The sequence below is a fragment of the Herpailurus yagouaroundi genome, unplaced genomic scaffold (assembly GCF_014898765.1).
Source record: "Herpailurus yagouaroundi ecotype Mexico unplaced genomic scaffold, PumYag 163, whole genome shotgun sequence".
Taxonomy (NCBI): domain Eukaryota; kingdom Metazoa; phylum Chordata; class Mammalia; order Carnivora; family Felidae; genus Herpailurus; species Herpailurus yagouaroundi.
This window is the reverse complement of record NW_024412404.1, coordinates 41,418,064-41,439,792: the sequence shown is the minus strand read 5'-3', so window position 1 is coordinate 41,439,792 and position 21,729 is coordinate 41,418,064. Positions and strand designations below refer to the sequence as shown.

General features: G+C 44.5%; 1 protein-coding gene across 6 annotated transcripts in view; it reads right to left on the bottom strand.

Moving 5' to 3' along the window:
- Positions 1 to 21,729, bottom strand: part of SUFU (SUFU negative regulator of hedgehog signaling) — a 124,675-nt gene that overhangs the window by 83,555 nt on the left and 19,391 nt on the right. For all 6 annotated transcript variants that reach the window (XM_040486290.1, XM_040486294.1, XM_040486291.1 and 3 more), the window contains exon 3: positions 3,961 to 4,097. In XM_040486290.1, coding sequence (XP_040342224.1) covers positions 3,961 to 4,097 — 137 coding nt within the window. The remainder of the gene's footprint in view (positions 1 to 3,960; positions 4,098 to 21,729) is intronic.

Here is a 21,729-nt window from a genome sequence, read left to right as displayed (position 1 = left end):
GGTTTCTCTGAGTCCCTGAGAATATCTTGCTCACCAACAATCTTTTTATCCAATGTTTTTAAGCAACTGTTGATGATCTGCCTGAACCGATGATCACATTAGTGGTTCAAAATGGTCACTAGTGATGTTTACTGTGTGAGTGAAATGAACCACTGCAGGTTAAATCTTACTTTTCCACTTACTTGCACTATTACTTCAGAACTATAAAGGAGAACTATTTCAGAAGTTCATCTGCTTGATTCCTCCTGACAGTGATTCATAATACCCATTTTTACCTTTCTCTGATCTCTATCTACCCAAACAGGTACATTAAATGGAAACAAACATAAATGCACTGGCTTAAGCAGTGGGCAGGGAATTACCTGTCTATACAAGCAAGACCTAGTTTTTAGAGCCCCCTTTCCTACAGCAGATCAAATTCCCCATCAAGAAAAGTCTATTTTTCCAAAGGCAGGTTTTTTTTTCTAATGTTTATTTATTTTTGAGAGAGAGTGGGGCCTGAGGATCCCAAGCAAGCTCTGCACTGACAACAGCAAGTCCAATGCAGGGCTCAAACTTGCCAACCGTAAGATCACCACCCAAGCCGAAGTCTGATGTTCAACAGACTGAGCCAACCAGGTGCCCCTCCAAAGACAGTTCTGTATTAGAGTCAGCCTCAGGCATCCCAAGAAGGGAAAGAGGGAGGACACAAAGGGTTCAGGCAATAGACTCTTGGCACAATTTTATTTTATTTTGTTATTATTATTTTTTTAATTTATTTTGAGAGAGAGAGTGAGAGCAGAGAAGGCGCAGACAGAGAGGGAGAGAGAAAAGATCCCAAGCTGGCTCCACACTGTCAGCACAGAGCCCAACATAGGGCTTGATCTCACAAACTGTGAGATCATGACCTGAGCCAAAATCAAGAGTTGGATGCTTAACCGACTGAGCCACCCAGGAACCCTTCCTGGCACAATTTAAAAGATTCTGCAAACCACATTAGGACAGTACCAAATCACATGGTCCACTGCTTCAAGCAGGCTGCTCCCCCTTCCCCTGTGAATGTTACTTCTTCCTGGTCAACCATCCTTTAGAACCCAAACATCATCCCCAGACCAGCTGCATTAGAATCCCTTGGGAAGCTGATTAAGAAACAGATGCCTCAGTCTCATCTCTGATCGATCAACTGAATCACAGCCATGCAGGGGGTCTGGGAATCCGTGTGTGGACAAACTCCCCAGAGGATCTCATGAGCAGCCAGGTTTGGGAACCCTTGCTTAGAAAAGGGCCTCCTATAGTCTCCCAAAGGGGACTTTCCTATAGGACACACAATGGTAGATAGTAGTTAAGGATCAGTCCCATTATGTGACAGTCACCCTGCCAACAACTGACCTCAGGGGTCTGGAACAAGGACAGATGAGTGCAACCTAAAGGATCTATCGCACCTCCAATTTATAACGTACTTAAAGCTGTGGGGGGGAAGTCACTCTACTTATTAGAGAAGCTGCCAGATCTATGGTTCTCCAAATTTAGTCTCTACCAGAAGCATCTGGGAACATCACCTCTAAAAGACTGAGTCAGAGGTCTCCTTGGGGCCTACGAATATGTGTTTGTAACAAGCTCTCTAGGTGCTTCTGATGCAGGGGATCCAAGGACCACACTTTGAGAGACCCTGGCCTAGATGCTGCTCATTTATGGCAGCCAAAGAGCAAATGAGTTGGACAAAAAAGTCTTGGCCTTCATCTGAAGGCTACTTACCAAACCCAAGAAACAAAATCTGAGGTCATATGGGAAATGTTTCTCAGCAATTAATTAGCCGCACAGAAACATTCAGATGTTAAGAAACCCTTCATAAAAGGTACTAAATTTTGCTCTAACGTTTCATCCCACTGAAAGACTATAGGCAAGCTGAGCTAAGAGCGGGAGACCAAGGTGCCAGCACAATGTCCCCACTTCAGGTACCATGTTAGCAGTCTCCAGAGGGGCAGTAGGAGCACAGGACCATCCCCTGGAAGCCACTTGAATCATGTGAATCAAATTTTTCTGTCAAGGTCCTGCCTGATTCCAGCTTCCCCTTTACACTCTGAGGGAGCAAACTCTTGGCAATTCTCTCTCTCTGCCACACCCTCTACTGTTAATCCAAGCCTTAACCAAGATTAACACATGAGCTTGTAACCCCAGACATAGAGATGGCTAGGCCACTGGCAGCATGGAGCAAGGACCATGCTAATTATGGGAAATGGGACAGACAGAGAAAGAGCTAGTCAGTTCCATGCTGAGTTGGAATTTGGCTCACTGGGCATCAGAAGAATGGCTGGCAGTTTGCAACAAGGGCTCAGGGTATTAGAATAGTGGCAGGAACCAATCTTCGACAAAGCAGGAAAGAATATCCAGTGGGAAAAAGACAGTCTCTTTGGCAAATGGTCTTGGGAAAACTGGACAGTGACATGCTGCAGAATGAACCTGGACCACTTTCTTACGCCATATACAAAAATAAACTCAAGATGATGAAAGACCTAAATGTAAGACAGGAAACCATCGAAATCCTAGAGGAGAGCAACCTCTTTGACCTTAGCTGCAACAACTTCTTACTAGACATGTCTCTAGAGGCAAGGGAAACAAAGGCAAAAATGAACTACTGGGACCTACCTCATCAAGATAAAAAGCTTCTGCACAGTGAAGGAAACAATAAAACTAAAAGGCAACGATGGAACGGGAGAAGATATTTGCAAATGACATATTGGATAAAGGGTTTGTATCCAAAATCTATAAAAAACTTACCAAACTCAACAACCAAAAAACAAAGAATCCAGTGAAGAAATGAGCAAAAGACATGAACAGACACTTTTCTAAAGAAGACATCCAGATGGCTGATAGACACATGAAAAAATGCTCAACATCACCCATCATCAGGGAAATACAAATCAAAACCACAATGAGATGCCACCTCACATCTGTCAGAATGGCTAAAATTAACAACTCAGGAAACAACAGATGTTGGCAAGGATGTGGAAAAAGGGAAACACTTTTGCACTGCTGGTGGGAATGCAAACTGGTGCAGCCACTCTGGAAAACAGTATGGAGGTTCCTCAAAAAATTAAAAATAGAGCTAAACTATGACCCAGCAATTGCACTACTAGGTATTGATCCAAAGGATACAAAAATGCTGTTTTGAAGGGGCACATGCACCCCAGTGTTTATAGCAGCATTATCAACAATAGCCAAATTATGGAAAGAGCCTAAATGTCCATCGACTGACAAATGGATAAAGAAGATGTGGTATATATATTCACAATGGGGTATTACTCAATAATCAGAAGGAATGAGAGCTTGCCATTTGCAATGTGGATAGAACTAGAATGTATTATGCTAAGCAAAATAAGTCCGTCAGAGAAAGATAAGTATAATACGATTCCACTCATATGTGGAATTTTAGAAACAGGACAGATGAACTTAGGGGAAAGGAAGGAAAAATAAGATAAAAACATAGAGGGAAGCAAACCATAAGAGACCCTTAAATACAGAGAACAAACTGAGGTTGCTAGTGGGGTGTTGGGGTGGGGGATAAATGAGTGACGGGCTAAATGAGTGACAGGCGTTAAGGAGGGCACTTGTTGGGATGAGTGCTGGGTATTATATATAAGTGATGAATCATCAAATTCTACTCCTGAAATCACTATTACACTATATGTTAACTAACTTGAATTTAAATAAAATTAAAAAAAAAAAAAAAAAAACCTGTGGCAGGAACTCCCACTTGCTGCTGGAGGTCAGAGCAGCATATCCTTCTCTTCCCTGACCCAGGTAGCTTACCACCCAGGAAACTCCAGGCAAAGCAAGCCACCTTCATAGCACAAATGGGGTATGGTAGTCCCAGGAAAGGTCACTCCACAGCTATCAAAATATACCTATGAGTTCCCCTTTAAAGCCAACCAGGCTTATGGCAAAAGAACCCCCACACCCACCAGCTCGTGGGGCTCTTACCTGACTGGAACACGTATCTGGCCAAGCCCTGCATTAGCTCTGCTGGCCATGTTGGGGGGGCAGACTCTCCTGTTTCTCTCTTCAGACGAAATGTCAATTCAAAGCCAAAACCACTAGGTCCGTCTGTTCCTGTAAATCTGAAAGGAATAAAAAGCAAATGTTTTTAGTTCAACTACCTTAAGAAAACACTGTTTTTAAAGTTCATTAAAGTTCTCCCCTATTTTTGGTGGCCTCGGCATCCAAACCCTTTAATCAGAGGACTCTCCCTCAATAGCCTGCAAGGAGCCACAATACTAGTCTTGCCCTCCGGCCAGCCACAGTACATGGGTATGACCTTGGCCCAGCCAATCAAATTCCCCTGGTGGCACTCTAAATTATGAGTTCCACATTTTGTGGCTCCGGAACATTCCTCTGTGTGATTAAGGCTCCATTACTGAAAATCTTCCTTATTCACACTCCTTATTCCTTTGAACTGTTATTAAGTACCTACTTAGTTAGCTAAGGATACAATCCTACTGTATGCTCTGTGAGGATGAGATCCTTTCTCCACTCTCATCTGTACTCTGTCCCACAAGGGTACATACAATCTTTGAGCTGGGCTGGCTGGTCTCCAAACTCAGCAGTTGTGGACACATCCCCAGGCAGATTCCAAATACTGGGAAGGCCTGTATTCTTCCTGAAACCCAGCAAGCCACATGCACTCATCGATCGGCACATGTTCTTCCTGAAAACTGGCACCCTGTGTATACCTGTCAATCACTAGAATACGGGGGAAGTATGGTTTGCTCCCACTGCTCATCCCCAGGTGGCCAAGAGTGATGACAGTTACTGCCTCTGTGGCCACACTCATCACAGTGATGATGAGGCAAGGGAAGAATGCCTGCCTCTGATGGCTAGGAAACACTCAGGGGCCCCAAGTCTTCAGGGAAGCCCCTGAAATGGACTTCTGCCAGAGAAGAAAACAATGTAGATGTGATAGCAAGGCCTGGCTGGGGAGTGGCATGCCCCCTTATGTGAGGGAAGAGTCCAGGGAAGAGTTCCTGAGAGCTCAGGAGGCTTGCCAGCATGGGAAGGGTTAAAAGTTAAACTATGTTCATGATATAATTTCCAGTAATTATATCTTGTACAAACATGAGCCACAATGATTATACACATGTAAACTCCTCAGCAGACAAATACAAACCATAAACTAAGATGACAGCCAGCACCTCCTTGCTAGACAAGCTACCGGAACAGGCAGTCCGCGGCAAGAATTCTGAAGGGAGGGTGATGATGTCCAACCCTGGAATCCTGTGTGGCACCTTTCCTTCATCATCATCCTCATCAGCCTCAAGAGGCCAGGCCAGGAGACTGGACAAAAAGAGAGTCCAACGTCTCCGAACCTCAGACACCTTGCTTGTGTGCCTGGGTGAGCTCAGCCGTCCTGCACTTGCTGCACCAGGGAGATCACCTCTGAGAAGCCACATCCTCCAAAGGACTGAAAAGGAACCCGTCCTTAAAGTTGTCATGCTTGTGCCTAATTACATCTAAAGGAGGTGTCCATGGCTTGCAACGTGGGAGACAGAATCCATTTTGAGGGTACACACCTAGAATTTCAGAGACCAGACTAGAAGTTGTTCGGCAGGACACAGTATGAGCTATTTTCTTCCCCCGATGAGCTGTCAGGTTTGGGGGCAATTTGATGCAGGGGGGCTGAGGGAACAGCTAAGCAAGCAGAGGCCGGGAAAGCCACCTCCCTGTGGCTGCAAGCGTGAGAGGAGTGTGAAAATCCGAGGTAAAGCAAGACTGACTCAGAGTTAAAACTCCACCAAAGAAGATGGGTCACTAGGCCAAAGGGAAGATCTCAAGAAGCCTCCAATTAGAAGCAGCTTTGTAAAATGTATTAGACCATTATTCCAGGGCTTTCATCTTGGGCCAAGAAAAATACATGATTTCTAACCACAAAAACTTGAGAAACAGACAAAAAGAACATGTTCCTCAGGCTGCGCGATGGGGAGAACTCTCCGATGCAGAGAGAAATCATATGCATCCAAGCAACACCACTTCTCTAAGGAGGCTGTGCACACACACATGCACGTTGGGGCGTGCGTGTGCGCACGTGCACATGTCCACCATCTGCCTGCACGAAGGGTGCTTTCTGGGCCAACTCTGTGGTAGGCAGGCCAGCCCTCACTTGGTTGGCTGGGAAGGACAGGCCGGCCAGATGGTGTCCACCTGCATTTGATTACCACCCACCAGGCTGGCTGGAGGCAACCTCTAAACTCTGAAACATGCGTTTGGAATGGCCCAGCCTCAGGATAAACACACAACCTGGAGCCTGTCAGAAGGTCTCTTTTTCAAAGCAGACTGCCGAGGCAATAGCCAAGTGACAAGGTCATTCAGTCTTTAAAGTCCCCCGGAGAGGCCTGGCTTGGTGTGGACTTCCTCACGTGAGCGCTTCTCCAGCCAAACCGGTTTTGTCTGACCAGAGGACGAAGCCCCTCCTAGGGGGGGGGGCTGTCTCTCACATCCTCTGAGAAAGAAAAGCATGAGAGGAAACTGGCACACGCTGCAGGAGGAGGAGGGAGTTGGGTCAGAGCAAAGAATGTTTCTAACACAGAAGGCTGCTAAAATACTAGCTGGTGGTAAAGAGGGCCAGTGGAATTTCTTCCTACGGAGATTTTAAAGGAATACAATACAGACTCTCCCCAATCTGGTAGGAGGGGGTGAGGGGTTCTAACAGTCTTGTTGCAGAAGGATGCTTGAGACCGTTTTCAGCTGAAGAACTTCAGATCCTGCTCACTGAGGTCCCCAGGGGAGAGGCTGGCTTTGTCCCAGCAGTTTGGTGAGCCTAAGGACGGATGTGGCAGCCTCAAGAGTAACACCAACCTGTGCACAGAGAGAACCTGTGCCTTTAATCCCAGACACAGCTGCCCCAAAAACCTGCCCCAAGCACCAGGACTAAGAAGGTATCAGTCAGCCTCCAAGAGGCCAGAATGACCACTAACACCAGGCAGAAGATGAGCAGGACCAGGAGACACTTTCTGGAGGAAACACAGCAGCTGGGGTGGGCAGAAAAGAGCTGACCTAAAAAGCTGGCATCTCATGCTCAACACTGTTAGTTAATAGGGAAATTCAAATCAAAACCACACTCAGGTACCACTTCATATCCTCTAGGATGACTAAAATAAAAGACAAGAACAAGTCTTGACAAGGATGTGGAGAAACTGGAACTCTCACACGCTGCTGGTCAGAATGTAAAATGGCAGAGCTACTTTGTAAGATAGTTTGGCAGGTCCTCGTAAAGTTAAACATAAACTTGCCAGAGGACCCAGAAGTTCCACTCCTAGGTGTACACCCAAGAGATGGAAAATATATGTTTATACAAAAACTTGTACATTAACGTTCACAGTAGCATTATTCGTAATAGCCACGGAAAGTGGAAGCAACCCAATGTATCAATGGATGGACAAACAAAATGTAGTATAATCATACAATGGAATAAAGAAGAATGACGTACCGATACAACACAGATGAACCCTGAAAACATGATGCTAAGTGAATAAAGCCAGATACAAGAAGCCACATAGTGTATGATTCCATTTATACAGAATGTCCAGAATAAACAAATCCAGAGACAGAAAGTAGATTAGTGGTTGCCAGGAGCTAGGGGGAGTAGAGAATGGGGAGTGACTGCTAATGGGTACAGTTTCTTTTTAGGGTGATGGAAATGTTCTGGAATTAAATAGTGATGATGGTTGCACAACCTTATGAATATACTAAAAAAACACTGAATTGTATACTTTAAAAGGATAAATTTCAGGGTATGTGAATTATATCTTTAAAAAAAGAAAAAAGCTGATGTCTCAGGTACAACTAAGTGCTAGAGGAGGTAAGGCCAACATACCAAGTAAGCTGGGCTTACCTGATCTACCTATTAATAACCACTATGATTAACTGAATGCCTGTTAAGTCTGAGGCCTTGGACTAAGCACTTTTCTTATAGCATTTAATTTTCCAAGACTCACCCACTGTTATCTTCATTTTAACTAGCATGAGAAAAAGACACCAGAGAGAGTTTAAGTAATATTCCACATGTCACACAGCAAGCAAGTGATAGAGCTTGGACTTGAAGTCTGCCTGACTCCAAAGTCCATCCTCTTATTGTATGTGACCTTAGTGAGACATTTAACCTCTCTGTGCCTCACTTTCCTCATCCATTAAATGGGGATAATAACAAAACAGTCACTATATCAGAATTGTTATGAGGATTAAATGTTAGAAACGACTTGAAATACTGTAAGCATTACATCACTTACGGTAAGTAAAAGGATCCAGTCACAAAAGACTATATACTGGGGCATCTGGGTGGCTCAGTCGGTTGAGCATCCAACTTCAGCTTAGGTCACGATCTCACAGTTCCTGAGTTCGAACCCCACACTGGGCTTGCTGCTGTCAGTGGCAGAGCCCGCTTCATATCCTCTGTCCCCCTCTCTCTGCCCCTGCCCCACTTGTACTACCTCAAAAATAAATAAATACTTAAAACACATTTTTTAAAAGACCACATATTGTATGATTCCATCGATAGGTGACGAATGATATAACTTGTAATATATAATACATATTATGTGTATATTATATAAAATGCCCAGAATAGGCGAATCTGTAGAGACAGAAAGCAGATTAGTGACTATGTAGGGCCAGGGGACTGAGGACAAATGTGGAGTGTCTGCTAATGGCTATGGGTTGCTTTTTAGGGTAATGAAAAAGTTCTAAAATTAGATAATGCTGATGGTTACATAACTCTGTGAATGCACTAACAACCACTAAATTATACACATACATGATATATGACAAGTATGTATTATATATGACAGGTTTATGTTAGGTGGGTGAACTGTATGGTATGTTAAGTTATATCTCAATAAAGCTGTTCTTAAAAATTGAGAGGGAAAAGAAAAGATTGATAGTAAAAAAAAAATGACAAACTATAGATATATAGATATAGGTACAGATATATCTGCTGTAAGCATACAAGGAGATGTTCAACCTCACTCATAAGAGAAATGCAACTTAAATACAAATTAAAACAAGAGACACAATTCTCATCTATCAGGTTGGCAAAAATTAAGACGTAGGATATCATTCTCTTGATGAGGCTGTGGGCAAAGAGGTATTCTCATACACTGCTTGTGGGGATACAAGTTAGCACAACCGTTTTGGAGAGCAAGGTAGCAATACCTAACAAAATTACATATAGTTTACCTTTTCTTAGAGAGAGAGAGAAAGGTTGCAAGTGAGAGAGGGTGAAGAGAGAGAGAGAGAGAGAGAGAGAGAGAGAGAGAGAGAGAGAATCCCACAAGGGGCAGAGAGAGAAGTGGGGCTCGAACTCACCCAATGTGGGACTCGAACTCACGAACCGTAAGATCATGACCTGAGCCGAAGTCAGATGCTTAATCCACTGAGCCACCCAGGTGCCCTATATTTTACCTTTTGACCCAGAAATCCCACTTCTAAGAATTTGTAATTGCAAAATAGTGGATACAATCTAACTGCCCATTCAAAGAGTATTAGGCAACTGTGAGGGAGAGCTAACAAACTGATATGGATACTGTCAAGTAAAAAAAAAAAAAAAAAAAAAAAAAAAAGTACTACAGTATACTACCTGTTGAGGAAGAAAGAGGGGGAAGATAGGAAAATATACATATATCTGCTCATTTGTGCAAAAAGCAACACAGGAATAATAAATCAGAAACTAATAATATTGGCTGTCTACAGGCAGTAGGCAGGAACTAGGTGGAAAGGACTACAGAGCAGGGAGCAGGGACACTTCTCTGAATATATATCTTGGTGTACAATAGGTGCTCAGTAAAGATGAAAAGAATGAGCTAACAGACTCAGGCAGCAACCCTTTCCATCAAGAACCAGCCTGACCCCAGAAGAAGTGGCCCCTGCTGGTCTCGAGATACTCTAATATCCAGTGGAAGTGCTCTGGCAATCCTATAGTGGAGCTGGCAACAAGCCTTATCCCTCTCACGTCACAAATGTGACCACCCACCTATCTTTTCAAGATGTGTTTGCCTACTGCCAGCCCACAGCTCAGGATGTTGCAACATACCTGAGCTGCACAGCAAACACTCTAGGCATTGTATAATTACACTCAGCTGTGCTCTGGGCAGAAAAAGTGTGCTGCAGGGGAGGGTTAGGCTGTTAGCCAGCCCAAGTATCCGGGGTCCTTTTACACCCCTCTCCAAAAAGCAGCAAACACCCACCAACCATCAAAAGACAGTTAGTTACGAAGAGTCATCACATAATCTGATCTACTGCTCTGCTGGGCAGTTTAAATTCCAGAACACCAAGTAGGAGCCCTGGTCAGTGTGCTCAGAAACAAATGTGGACAGGTCAGGGAACAGGAAGTGTATCTGGCAACTTCCTCTCATCCTTCTGGCCATCACCGGCCTCCCATGATCTGGGGAAGCTCCAGCTCTTGATCTAGTTACTAAAAACACTTCATCATGGGCCCCAGGACTCCGGTGTCACTGAAATAGGGTGACCAACTTGTCCTTGTTTTCCCAGGATTTCCTTGGCTTTAGAATTGAAAGCCTCATGTCTAGGGAAAGCCATTAATCTTGGGCAAATTGGGGCAATCACCCAACACTGAAGTGTCACTATCTGACCCACACAAAGCAAAATGTCGCCAAATTAGAAAGTGCCAAATATGCATCAAGAACCACCAAAATGTCAGCAGTGCAGAAAAGAGAGTCTCTGGAGCCAGGTGACCTATGCTCAAGTCCTGGCTCTACTACTTCCTGGCTGGAGGGCAAATCACCTATCCTCTCTGTGCCTCAGTTTCTTCATCTATAAAAGTGGGGACATGAAGAATAAACCCTAAGGTAAACTATGGAGTATGGGTGATAATGATGTGTCCATGTAGGTTCACCAATTGTAACAAACATACCATTCTGGTACTGGATGTTAATAGTCAGGATGGGGCACCTGGGTAGCTCAGTCAGTTAAGCATCTGACTTCAGCTCAGGTCATGATCTCACAGTTCACAAGTTCGAGCCCTGTGTCAGACTCTGTGCTGACAGCTCAGCGCCTGGAGCCTGCTTCAGATTCTGTGTCTCCCTCTCTCTCTGCCCCTCCCCTGCTCGTGCTCTGTTTCTCGCTCTCAAAAATAAATAAAAATATTTAAAAAAAAAATAGGGAGGCTGTGCATGTGTGAGGGCAGAGGGTATACAGGAACTCTACTTCCACCCAATTTTGCTATAAACCTAAAAAATAAAGTCTGGGGGCGCCTGGGTGGCGCAGTCGGTTAAGCCTCCGACTTCAGCCAGGTCACGATCTTGCGGTCCGTCAGTTCGAGCCCCGCGTCGGGCTCTGGGCTGGTGGCTCAGAGCCTGGAGCCTGTTTCCGATTCTGTGTCTCCCTCTCTCTCTGCCCCTCCCCTGTTCATGCTCTGTCTCTCTCTGTCCCAAAAATAAAATAAAACTTGAAAAAAAAATAAATAAAAATAAAGTCTGTTTAGAGAAAAAAAAATAAATAAAGTCTATTTTCTAAAATGGAGATATGAGGGGCACCTGGGTGGTTCAGTCATTTTAAGCGTCTGACTTCGGCTCAGGTCACGATCTCACAGTTCGTGGGTTCGAGCTCTGCTTCGGGCTCTGTGCTGACGGCTGAGAGCCTGGATGGAGCCTACTTCGGGTCCTGTGTCTCTCTCTCTCTCTCTGCCCCTCCCCTGCTCATGCTCTGTCTCTCTCAAAAATAAATAAACATTAAAAAGAAAGACAGAGTGTGAGTCGGGAGGGGCAGAGAGAGAGGAAGACACAGAATCCGAAGCAGGGTCCAGGCTCTGAGCCCTCAGCACTGAGCCCGAAGCAGAGCTCGAACCCACGAACCGTGAGATTGTGACCTGAGCTGAAGTTGGACGCTTAACCACTTGGGTTAGAGCCGCCCAAGTGCCCCTAAAAATTTTTTTACTGGAGATACAAGTAGCTATCATATGGTAACTACTTAAATGAGTTAATATATATGAAACACTCAAAACAGTGCCTGGAATACAGTGGGTACTGTCTTGAGTGTCAGCTATTATCTATAGTAGTTCCCAGTTCTGGAAATTCACCCTAAGAGGATAATCTTGTACTTGGAAAAAGTCTTTTGCATAAATATATTCCATGGTATTTATAAGAGAAAAGAATTTAGAAACAGTCTAAATGTTCTATAAGCTGAGGTATTCTAAGTTCTGGTGCATGTTGTGGTGGGACATCACAGAGACATTCAAAATGAGAGTTCTGAAAACAGGAGGACTAATCTCTTAAGCTTTGAGAATTCAAGGGCTTTGCACCTCTAACTGGTGAGGAGAGAAGGGAAGATTATGTCAGAACCCCACTCTAAAGCCTCTATTATTTGCTGTTCACCTATTGTTAACTATAGAATAAACGTTTAAATAAAGTGGTCATGACACTAGAAGTCTTGTGAGTTGCTGATGGGAATGTAAAATAGTGCAGCTGGAAAATAGTACGGTGGTTCCTCAAAAAACAAAATAAACATAAATTTATCATATGATTCAGCAACTCCACTTTTGAGTATAACCCAAAAGAAATGAAAACGGACTTAAACAGATACCTGTATACCAATGTTCATAGCAGCAATATTCACAATAGTCAAAAGGTGAAAACAACCCAAATGTTCATTTACAGGTGAATGGATAAAGAAAATATGGTACATCCACACAATGGAATAGTATTCAACCTTAAAAAGGAAGGAAACTCTGACACATGCTACAACATGGATAAACCTTGAAAAGGATAAACCTTATATCACTTATGGCTAAGTGATATAAGCCAGACACAAAAGGAAAATGGATGATTCCACTCATAAGAGGTACCTAGAGTAGTCAAATTCATAAACACATAAAATGAGATCATGACGCAGAGATTACAGAAAGACCTCAATCAACAGGAGATCATGACCTGAGCTGAAGTCAGACACTTAACCAACTGAGCCACCCGGGTGCCCCTGTATTTACCATTTTAACCATTTGTAGATGTACAGTCCTGTGGAATTAAATACATTCACATTGTTATGCAGTCACCATCCGTTTCCAGAATTTTTTCATCTTCCCAGCTGAAGCTCTGTATTTGTTAAACAGTAACTCCCCATTTCTCCTTCTCCCCACCCCGATTCTAGCTAGTCTTATCTCCTGTTCGTGAGTTCGAGCCCTGCATCAGGCTCTGTGCTGACAGCTCAGAGCCTGGAGCCTGCTTCGGATTCTGTGTCTCCCCCTCTCTCTGTCACTTCCCCACTCATACTGTCTCTCTCTGCCTCTCAAAAAATAAATGCTAAAAAAATTTTTTTTCAATGGTAAATACATAGTTTACTACAAATGGTCATGAAAAAGCATGAAACAAAATTTAATACAAAATGTAGTTCGAAATATTTGTGCAGGGGCGCCTGGGTGGTTCAGTTGATTGAGTGTCTGACTTCAGTTCAGGTCATGATCTCGCAGTTCATGAATTCAAGCTGCACATCGGGCTCGCTGCTGACAATGAAGAGCCTGCTTCTGATCTTCTGTCCCCTTCTCTCTGCCACTCCCCTGCTTACGCTCTCCCAAAAATAAATAAACATTAAAAATATATACTTTGGGGGGCATCTGGGTGGCTCAATAGGTTAAGCATCTGACTTCGGCTCAGATCACGATCTCTTGGTTTGTGAGTTCGAGCCCTGCATCGGGCTCTGTGCTGACAGCTCAGAACCTGGAGCCTGCTTCAGATTCTGTGTCTCCCTCTCTCTTTGCCTCTCCCCTGCTCGCACTCTATCTCTCTCTCAAAAATAAACACTAAAAAAAAATTTTTAATATATGTATTTGTGCATACACACACACTTTTATGTAAAAATTTTATGTAAAAATACATAAAATATATGTATGTGTGTATGTTTGTGAAAAAGAAAATACAATAAAATTATTATAGTGGCTACCACAGTCAACTTTTCTTTCTCAAAGTCTTTGCATTTTCCACATTTTCTGCTGTTATAATCTCTGGTCTAGACTGTAAACCCCACAGGGACAGGGCTGTGTCTTATTACTACTGTTATCTGCCAGACTTCTCATAGAATCTGTTCGCTGAGTGTATATATTGGATATTCATGATATGACAGGAGAGGCCCGTGGGCAGTGCACCCTTTCCCTAGTGGTGGCTTAGATACGCCATTGGTATCTGAAGCAAGGAATGCCAGGCCAGCTAAGGCAGCTGTGAAGGCTCCGCTTTGAGAAGGTGGTACCTCTAAAGGCAGGTCTAGGGACTGTGGCTCAGTCTCAAGCTCAATATTGTTATCAAAAGAAAAGGAAGAGTAGACTATTTGCCTCAGGAAACATAGGGCACAGGAGGCCAGGCCAGTCCAATTTCAGAACCAGGAGTGATGTCACGTCATCCCTACAAAGTCTCCTCTTATCTCTTCTTCCCCCTTCCTCTTTCCCTACTCCCTCGTTGGTTTTCCCTTCTAACCAGCCCTTCTTGTTGGAAATTAAACTTAGTTCCCAGCCTTTCTGGGTTGGATATTCTCTCCCAGAAGAATGGAGCCTTTAAATCCTCCTATCCCTGGGAACAGACCTACAGACCTTTTCCTTTGGTGGCTTCCCTCCAAAGCCACATATACCCCCCATGCATATCTCTAACAGGCACAGGGCAAAGCCTAGCCTTAGTCCCAGCTGGACGCAGAGATTACAGAAAGACCTCAACCAAAGATCTCCAGTAGCTCTGGGGCTCTGCAAGGAGACTACCTCTTCACCTCTGCCTCCCAGAGCATGCCAAATAAATTCAAGGGCCTCTCATCCAAACTCTGGCACTTGCTTAGAGCACCAAGTTTCTCAAAAGTCAATTTGCTCCAAAGTCCTCAGTGCTGCCCCAAACCTCATGATACCCTGGAATTAGCCACTGCTCTGTCCCTTATACACATGCAGAGAATATAGATTTGCTTGGCAAAAGGAGGGCACCATTGGAAAGCACTTCCTCAGGGAAAACAGAATGTGAGCATTTCTCTGTGCAGGGTCTTCACCCGTCCCCTAGGGAACTCTGTAAGTGAAAAAAGGACAGAAGCCAAAGCCCCACTTCCTGCAGTTTCTGCCATCTCCTTACCACACGCAGTCTCTGCAGGTAACCACACAAAGTGGCTTCGGGCACCATGCCTCTGTTAAAGATTCCCAAATCTATCCCCAAACAAAGGAGCAGACTCTAACACCTCCAACTCAATATATGCAAATCTGAACTCAGTATCTTCCCAAACCTGGTCCATCTCCATCTTTCCCTAACTGAAAAAGAGTACTGTCATGGTAGTCTATATAATGGCTCCCCAAAGATGTCCACATTCTAATCCCTGGAACCTGTATTTGTTACCTTACATGGCAAAAAGGACTTTGCAGATGTGATTAAGTTAAGGATCTTGAGATGGGAAGATTATTCTGGATTATGTAGGTTAGCTCAATCTAAGCACATGAGTCCTTCAAAGAAAAGATGAGAGATAGAAGATGTGGAAGAATAGGCAGACAGGTGTGGTATGAGGACTTGGCCTACCCTTCCTAGCCATGAAGATGGACGAAGGGGCATGAACCAAGGAATGAATGTGGCTTCTGGAAGATGGAAAAGGGAAGGAAATGGGTTCTCCCTTCAGCCTCCAGAATGGAATGCAGCCCAACTGACATCTTGACTTTAACCCGGTGAGACCCATGTCAGACTTCTGGCCTCCATAACTGTGAGATCATAAATGTGTCTTTAAGCCACTAGCAATAGGAAACTGATACAGCTATGAAGCCAGAATCCTGAGTGTCATCGTCCAGTCCTGCCTCATTCCCCTGCATAGCCAGACAAGCAGTCACCAAGTTGTCACCAAGTTGTCCTTCCTCCTCAGCAGCTCAAATCAATCCTCTTCTCTCCATCCTAGCTGCAATACCATAGGTTGGCCTTCTGCATTCTTCCCCTGGATGTCCCTAACACTCACTGATCTGCTTCTTGCCCTCCTTAGTTATTTGCTCTGATATTCCCCAAAGGGAATGTATCTCCCAGCTGCTTAAAAATCCTCTTGGGGCGCCTGGGTGGCGCAGTCGGTTAGGCGTCCAACTTCAGCCAGGTCCGTGAGTTCGAGCCCCGCGTCAGGCTCTGGGCTGATGGCTCGGAGCCTGGAGCCTGTTTCCGATTCTGTGTCTCCCTCTCTCTCTGCCCCTTCCCCGTTCATGCTCTGTCTCTCTCTGTCCCAAAAATAAATAAACGTTGAAAAAAAAAATTTAAAAAAAAAATCCTCTAAAACTCCCCCCACTAAATCTTCAGGAGAAAGTCCAGACCTCTCCCCAAACCTCACAATGACCTGGGTCCCATCCACCTCTTCTGCCGAACACTCTAAGCACCAAGCCTAATGAATGGAATGGCAGATATCTGGATACCCTAATGACCTCCTTGCCTTCGAGACTCCACACAGGTTGTTCCCTTCTTCTCTGCCCTCTGCCAACCTTCAGGAAGGATCAGGTGTTAATCACCTTCTCTGCACCAGGTGTCTGAGCTGAATATTTTGTTTGCCCGTCCAGATCCATCCTCATTATAGCAGATGGATCCTGAAGTGGCGCCTGTGATCTCTGCCTCCTGGTACTCATGCCTTTGTGGAATCCCCTCTCCCTGAATGACAACAGGACCTGTGACCTGCTTCTAACCAACAGAATACGGCCAGGTGATGGGTTATCATGCCCATGAGGATGTTACATTATATAAGACTATGTTTTGCTAGCAGTCGCTATCTCTGTTGTTGGCTTTAAAGAAGCTTCTGTAACCCCTATAGCTATAAGAAAAGGTGTTCTGCCAATAACCTGAGGGAGTTTGGAAGTAGATCCCTCCCCAGTGGGGCCTCAGATGTGAATGCAGCCCAGCTGATACCATGATTTCAGCCTTGTGAAATCTGAAACAGAACATTGAGCTAAGCTACGCCTGGACTCCTAACCCAAAGGAGACGTGAGGTAACGTGTGTTGTTGTAAGCTGCTGAGTTTATGATAATTTGTTATGCATAGAAAACCAATATACTCACCTTGCTCTCTGCCTTGTGAAGTTGACCTGTGTGGGGCTCCTAAGCCCTCTGGCTTCCGATTGGGTTCAGTCAGTGGGAGCTCTGACAGGAAATTAGAGGGAGGCAGGGGAGAGAGGCCAGGGCTCACTCTCGCACGACTGCCTAAGGCTGGCAATCTCCCTCGATAGAAGGTCACTGCTAAAGGTCACTCTGAAGAGGAACACCCTACACAATTCTTTCTTTGCAGGTTCTCAAATCTCAATCCCTCCTCTGGTCCCTTCAGCGCTAGGAGAGTGGCAACCAAGCCAATCACTATACACTCAGACAATAAAGAATTACTATTTTCTTGGTTCACAAACGTGGACAGATTTTTCATATTGGAAATCATTTTCCCTATTATGAAAGGAGAACTATCATATACTACAAAAGAGGAAATTATATATGCTCCTTTACTTGACCATGGCTTTCTTGTAGGACAGGCGGTTGCTTCCAAAGCTGCACTCTTTTGTGCTTTGGCAAACATCTTGACGCATAGTGCTTGTTTTCTTTTTTCCCCTCAAATAACCCATACTGGAGGAAATCCATATCATTTGCTTGGGTTTAGGAGTCCCAGAATAAGAGATTTCAGAAGTTGGTCTATGAGCAATAAGGAAAGAAGGCATCATGACTAGGATCCAAGTGTGTGTGTGCGTGAGTGCGTGCGTGTCCAAGACTGTATCATGTTATCATGTGTGGCTAACTTCATCCACCGTTTTGTGCAGGGTCACCAAACTGGTAGGTCAAGAAAATGAGGCAGGCCACAGGTGTCGTGCAGCATTTCTGACACTGAGCAGCCTTTCTGCTCCTAGGTCCATACCATTACCAACACTACGCCGTGACACCCAGCAACCCCCATGTCCCAAACACATGATCCCATGACTACTGTTGACCTCCCACCCTGGAAGGCCCTTCCAGTCCAGGCTTATCTTCCCAAGTCCTCTTGTCAAAGCCCTTCTCAATTACCATGTCTTTAAGTGAAACTATGCTCTTTTTTCCCACACTATGTTCTCTCAAAGCACTGTTGTATCTCTAATACAATTCTTTGTGTGGTCTCCCTTACATTTTAAGCAAGGGTCTCTCACATTATACTGTGGAGTCCTGCCATTCTTCTACGTCTTTGTAGTCCCCCAAAGTGACACACACTGAACACAGACCAATGCTGGGTACTTAGTAGGTGGCAAAAGACATCGGATGACTGACTACTGGTGACAGGCACACACTGAGACCAAACAAAGGTTTACTAACTACATTGAATCTGAGAAAAGAGGCAAAGTTTTATAACATTTAGAATGGTAAGTAAGGGGTAAGGAGGGAAATGCTCACCCAAGGTTATGGGCTGAAGGGCTCAGGCAGAGTGGTGAGCCTGCCAACAGTGATCAGGAAGCGGGAAGTGAGGAAGGTAGATGTCAGAAATTCTTAGTCTTGATCTCCCTGGACCCTTTGGAGGTCCCAGAGTAGACTTAGGGTGAAAATTACACAAAATTATACTACTCCAGCATCCAGTAAGATGCCAGAGATGAGTCCAGCAATGTGGGCAAGAATATTGGCGGAGGAAGATGCCTGAGCTAACACAAGCCCAGTCCACTACTCCCTCGCTGCTCCTTGGGCAAGTTAAGTTCCACATGCCCCCATTTCCTGAGCTACTAAACTGGGATAAGGATACTTGCTTCAAAGGGCAGTTAGGAGGCTTAAAATGGGATGGTCCAGTGTCCAGCACCAGGCCAGGGCCCCCCGCCTCCCAGAGAAGCTAGTATTCATCCTTCCTTTGTTTAGTGCTCACTAGAAGCAGCCTCTGCATATCATTTCTCCCTTAAAACGTCAGCAGATGACTCTAGGTTCCCAACTTCTAGACTCTGGAATTTAATCAGCTGCATCCTTCAAGGACTGCCCATGTCGTCCAGCTTTGCCCAACTTCCCAATCTTGGACCTAAACATTTGCAAAGGTGACATTTTTATATTTGAACAATTCACATTTACAAATACTTCATTAGCTGTTCTAAAATCGTGTTTGGTGACTTACACAAATATTATACTGGGTAGTGAAACTTTGTACACTTCTTTTGAAATATGTTTTATGGTAATTATTTTGACATAGCTAAGATTTTTTTAAAAACTTCCAGCTATATTATAGTAATTTTGTATAATCATAAGAAAAGAAAGGGAGGAAGGGAGAAGGGTAGAAGGAGGAGAGAAAGAAGGAAGGAAGGAAGGAAGGAAGGAAGGAAGGAAGGAAGGAAGGAAGGAGGGAAGGGCAAAATAACACCCGCCAAGACTGCATTCTCACACCGAGCTGGGAGTCTGATGAGGCCACGGGGCAGGGCAGCGGCCTCAGAGTTTTAACTCTGAGTAGTAGATGCTCTTTCCACTACACGGCACCCAACCAGATTCATGGAATGCATTTGCCTCACTCAAGTAGATGTTTCCTGAGATCCCTTGCTGGGAGCCAAGGACCACATTCCCAAAGCATTCCTCAAGTTTAAAAACAGTAGCTCACAGGACTGATTCAGCTGAGAAACCAGCCGAGTTCACCTGGCTCTCAACACTTAGGTCATTTAACTCTATCCCAGGCTTTCAGCGAACAAAGAGCTTCCCCAGACTGAGACACTGAGTCTAAGAAAAACACCAGGCAGTCAAAAGGTACAAACTTCCAGTTACAAGGTAAGTCCCAGGGATGTAATATACAACATGATGTCTGTAGTTAGCACTGCTATATGGTATATTTAAAAAATTTTGGGGGGGGGGGGGAGCCTGAGTGGCCCAGTCAGTTGAGCGTCCAACTTCGGATCAGGTCATGATCTCATGGCTCCTGGGTTCAAGCCCCGCATCGGCCTCTGTGCTGATAGCTCAGAGCCTGGAGCCCGTTTTGGATTCTGTGTCTCCCTCTCTTCCTCTCCTGTTCACACTCTGCCTCTCTCTCTCTCTCTCTCTCTCTCTCAAAATAAATAAACATTAAAAAATTTTTTTTAATTTTTTAAAGTAAGCTTCATGCTTAGCTCCAACATGGGGCTTGAACTCATGACACCGAGATCAAGAATCACATGCTCTTACTGGGTGTTGTACAGAAGCCAATTTTGACAATAAATTATATTAAAAATAAAGAAAAATGGGGCGCCTGGGTGGCGCAGTCGGTTAAGCGTCCGACTTCAGCCAGGTCACGATCTCGCGGTCCGGGAGTTCGAGCCCCGCGTCAGGCTCTGGGCTGATGGCTCAGAGCCTGGAGCCTGTTTCTGATTCTGTGTCTCCCTCTCTCTCTGCCCCTCCCCCGTTCATGCTCTGTCTCTCTCTGTCCCAAAAATAAATAAACGTTGAAAAAAAAATTAAAAAAAAAAATAAAGAAAGAAAATAAAAAGAATCACATGCTCTTGGGACGCCTGGTTGGTTCAGTTGGTTAAGCATCTGACTTTAGCTCAGATCATGATCTCATGGTTCACGGGTTGAGGCCCCACATTGGGCTCTGTGCTGACAGCTCGAAGCCTGGAGCCTGCTTCAGATTCTGTGGCTCCCTCTCTCTCTTCCCCTTCCCCTTGTCTCTCTCTCTCTCAAAAATAAATAAACATAAAAAAAATAAAAAAAATAAAAACAGTCACATGCTGTAACCGACTGAGCCAGCCAGACGCCCCGATGTGAAAGTCACCAAGAGAATAAATCCTATGAGATCTTATCACATGCATACACACACAAACACATATACATTTCTTTCTTTCTTTCTTTCTTTCTTTCTTTCTTTCTTTCTTTCTCCATATAAGATAATGAATGTTAATTAAACTTACTGTGATAATCATTTCATAAAATATGTAAGTGAAGTCATTACGCTATACACTCTAAACTTACACAGTTGCTGTATGTCAACTATATCCCCATTAAACTGGAAAAAAATTTTATGTTTATTTGTTTATTTATTTTGAGAGAGAGAGAGAAAGCAGTCATGTGCAGGGGAGCGGCAGAGAGAACAGGAAAGAGAGAATCCTAAGCAGGCTCCACACTCAGCACAGAGCCCGATGTGGGGGTCAATCCCACGAACCGTGATATTATGACCTGAGCCAAAGCAAAATATCAGACACTCAACCCACTGAGCGACCCCGGTGCCCCAGGAAAGATTTTTGAATAAAATAAAATAATTTTTAAAAAGGAAAAACACCAAGCCAAGAGCAGCACCTTTTCTGCAAGTTGGTGAAGCTCACAGTTCAGCTTCGCTTAGTGGAGACCTACTATACATTCTCCCCTCTACTCCCAACTACCAGCAAGAAACCAAAAGGTTGGTCTCCAAGCCAGCTGGTGCTGTATAAGAATTCTGGGCCAATGAAGAGCCTAGTGCTTGGGTTTCTTGGCATCATTACAATAGCTCCCACTCTTGGCTTTGGCTTAAACAACATCTGTACAAAACCTTTTTAAAAATAAGAATAGATTGGGGCGCCTGGGTGGCTCAGTCAGTTAAGCATCCGACTTCAGCTCAGGTCATGATCTCCCAGCTTGTGAGTTTGAGCCCCATGTCGGGCTCTGTGCTGACAGCTCAGAGCCTGGAGCCTGTTTCAGATTCTGTGTCTCCCTCTCTCTCTGTCCCAACCCACTCACATTCTGTCTCTGTCTCTATCAAAAATAAACATTTAAAAACAAAATAAGGGGGCGCCTGGGTGGCGCAGTCGGTTGAGCGTCCGACTTCAGCCAGGTCACGATCTCGCGGTCCGTGAGTTCGAGCCCCGCGTAGC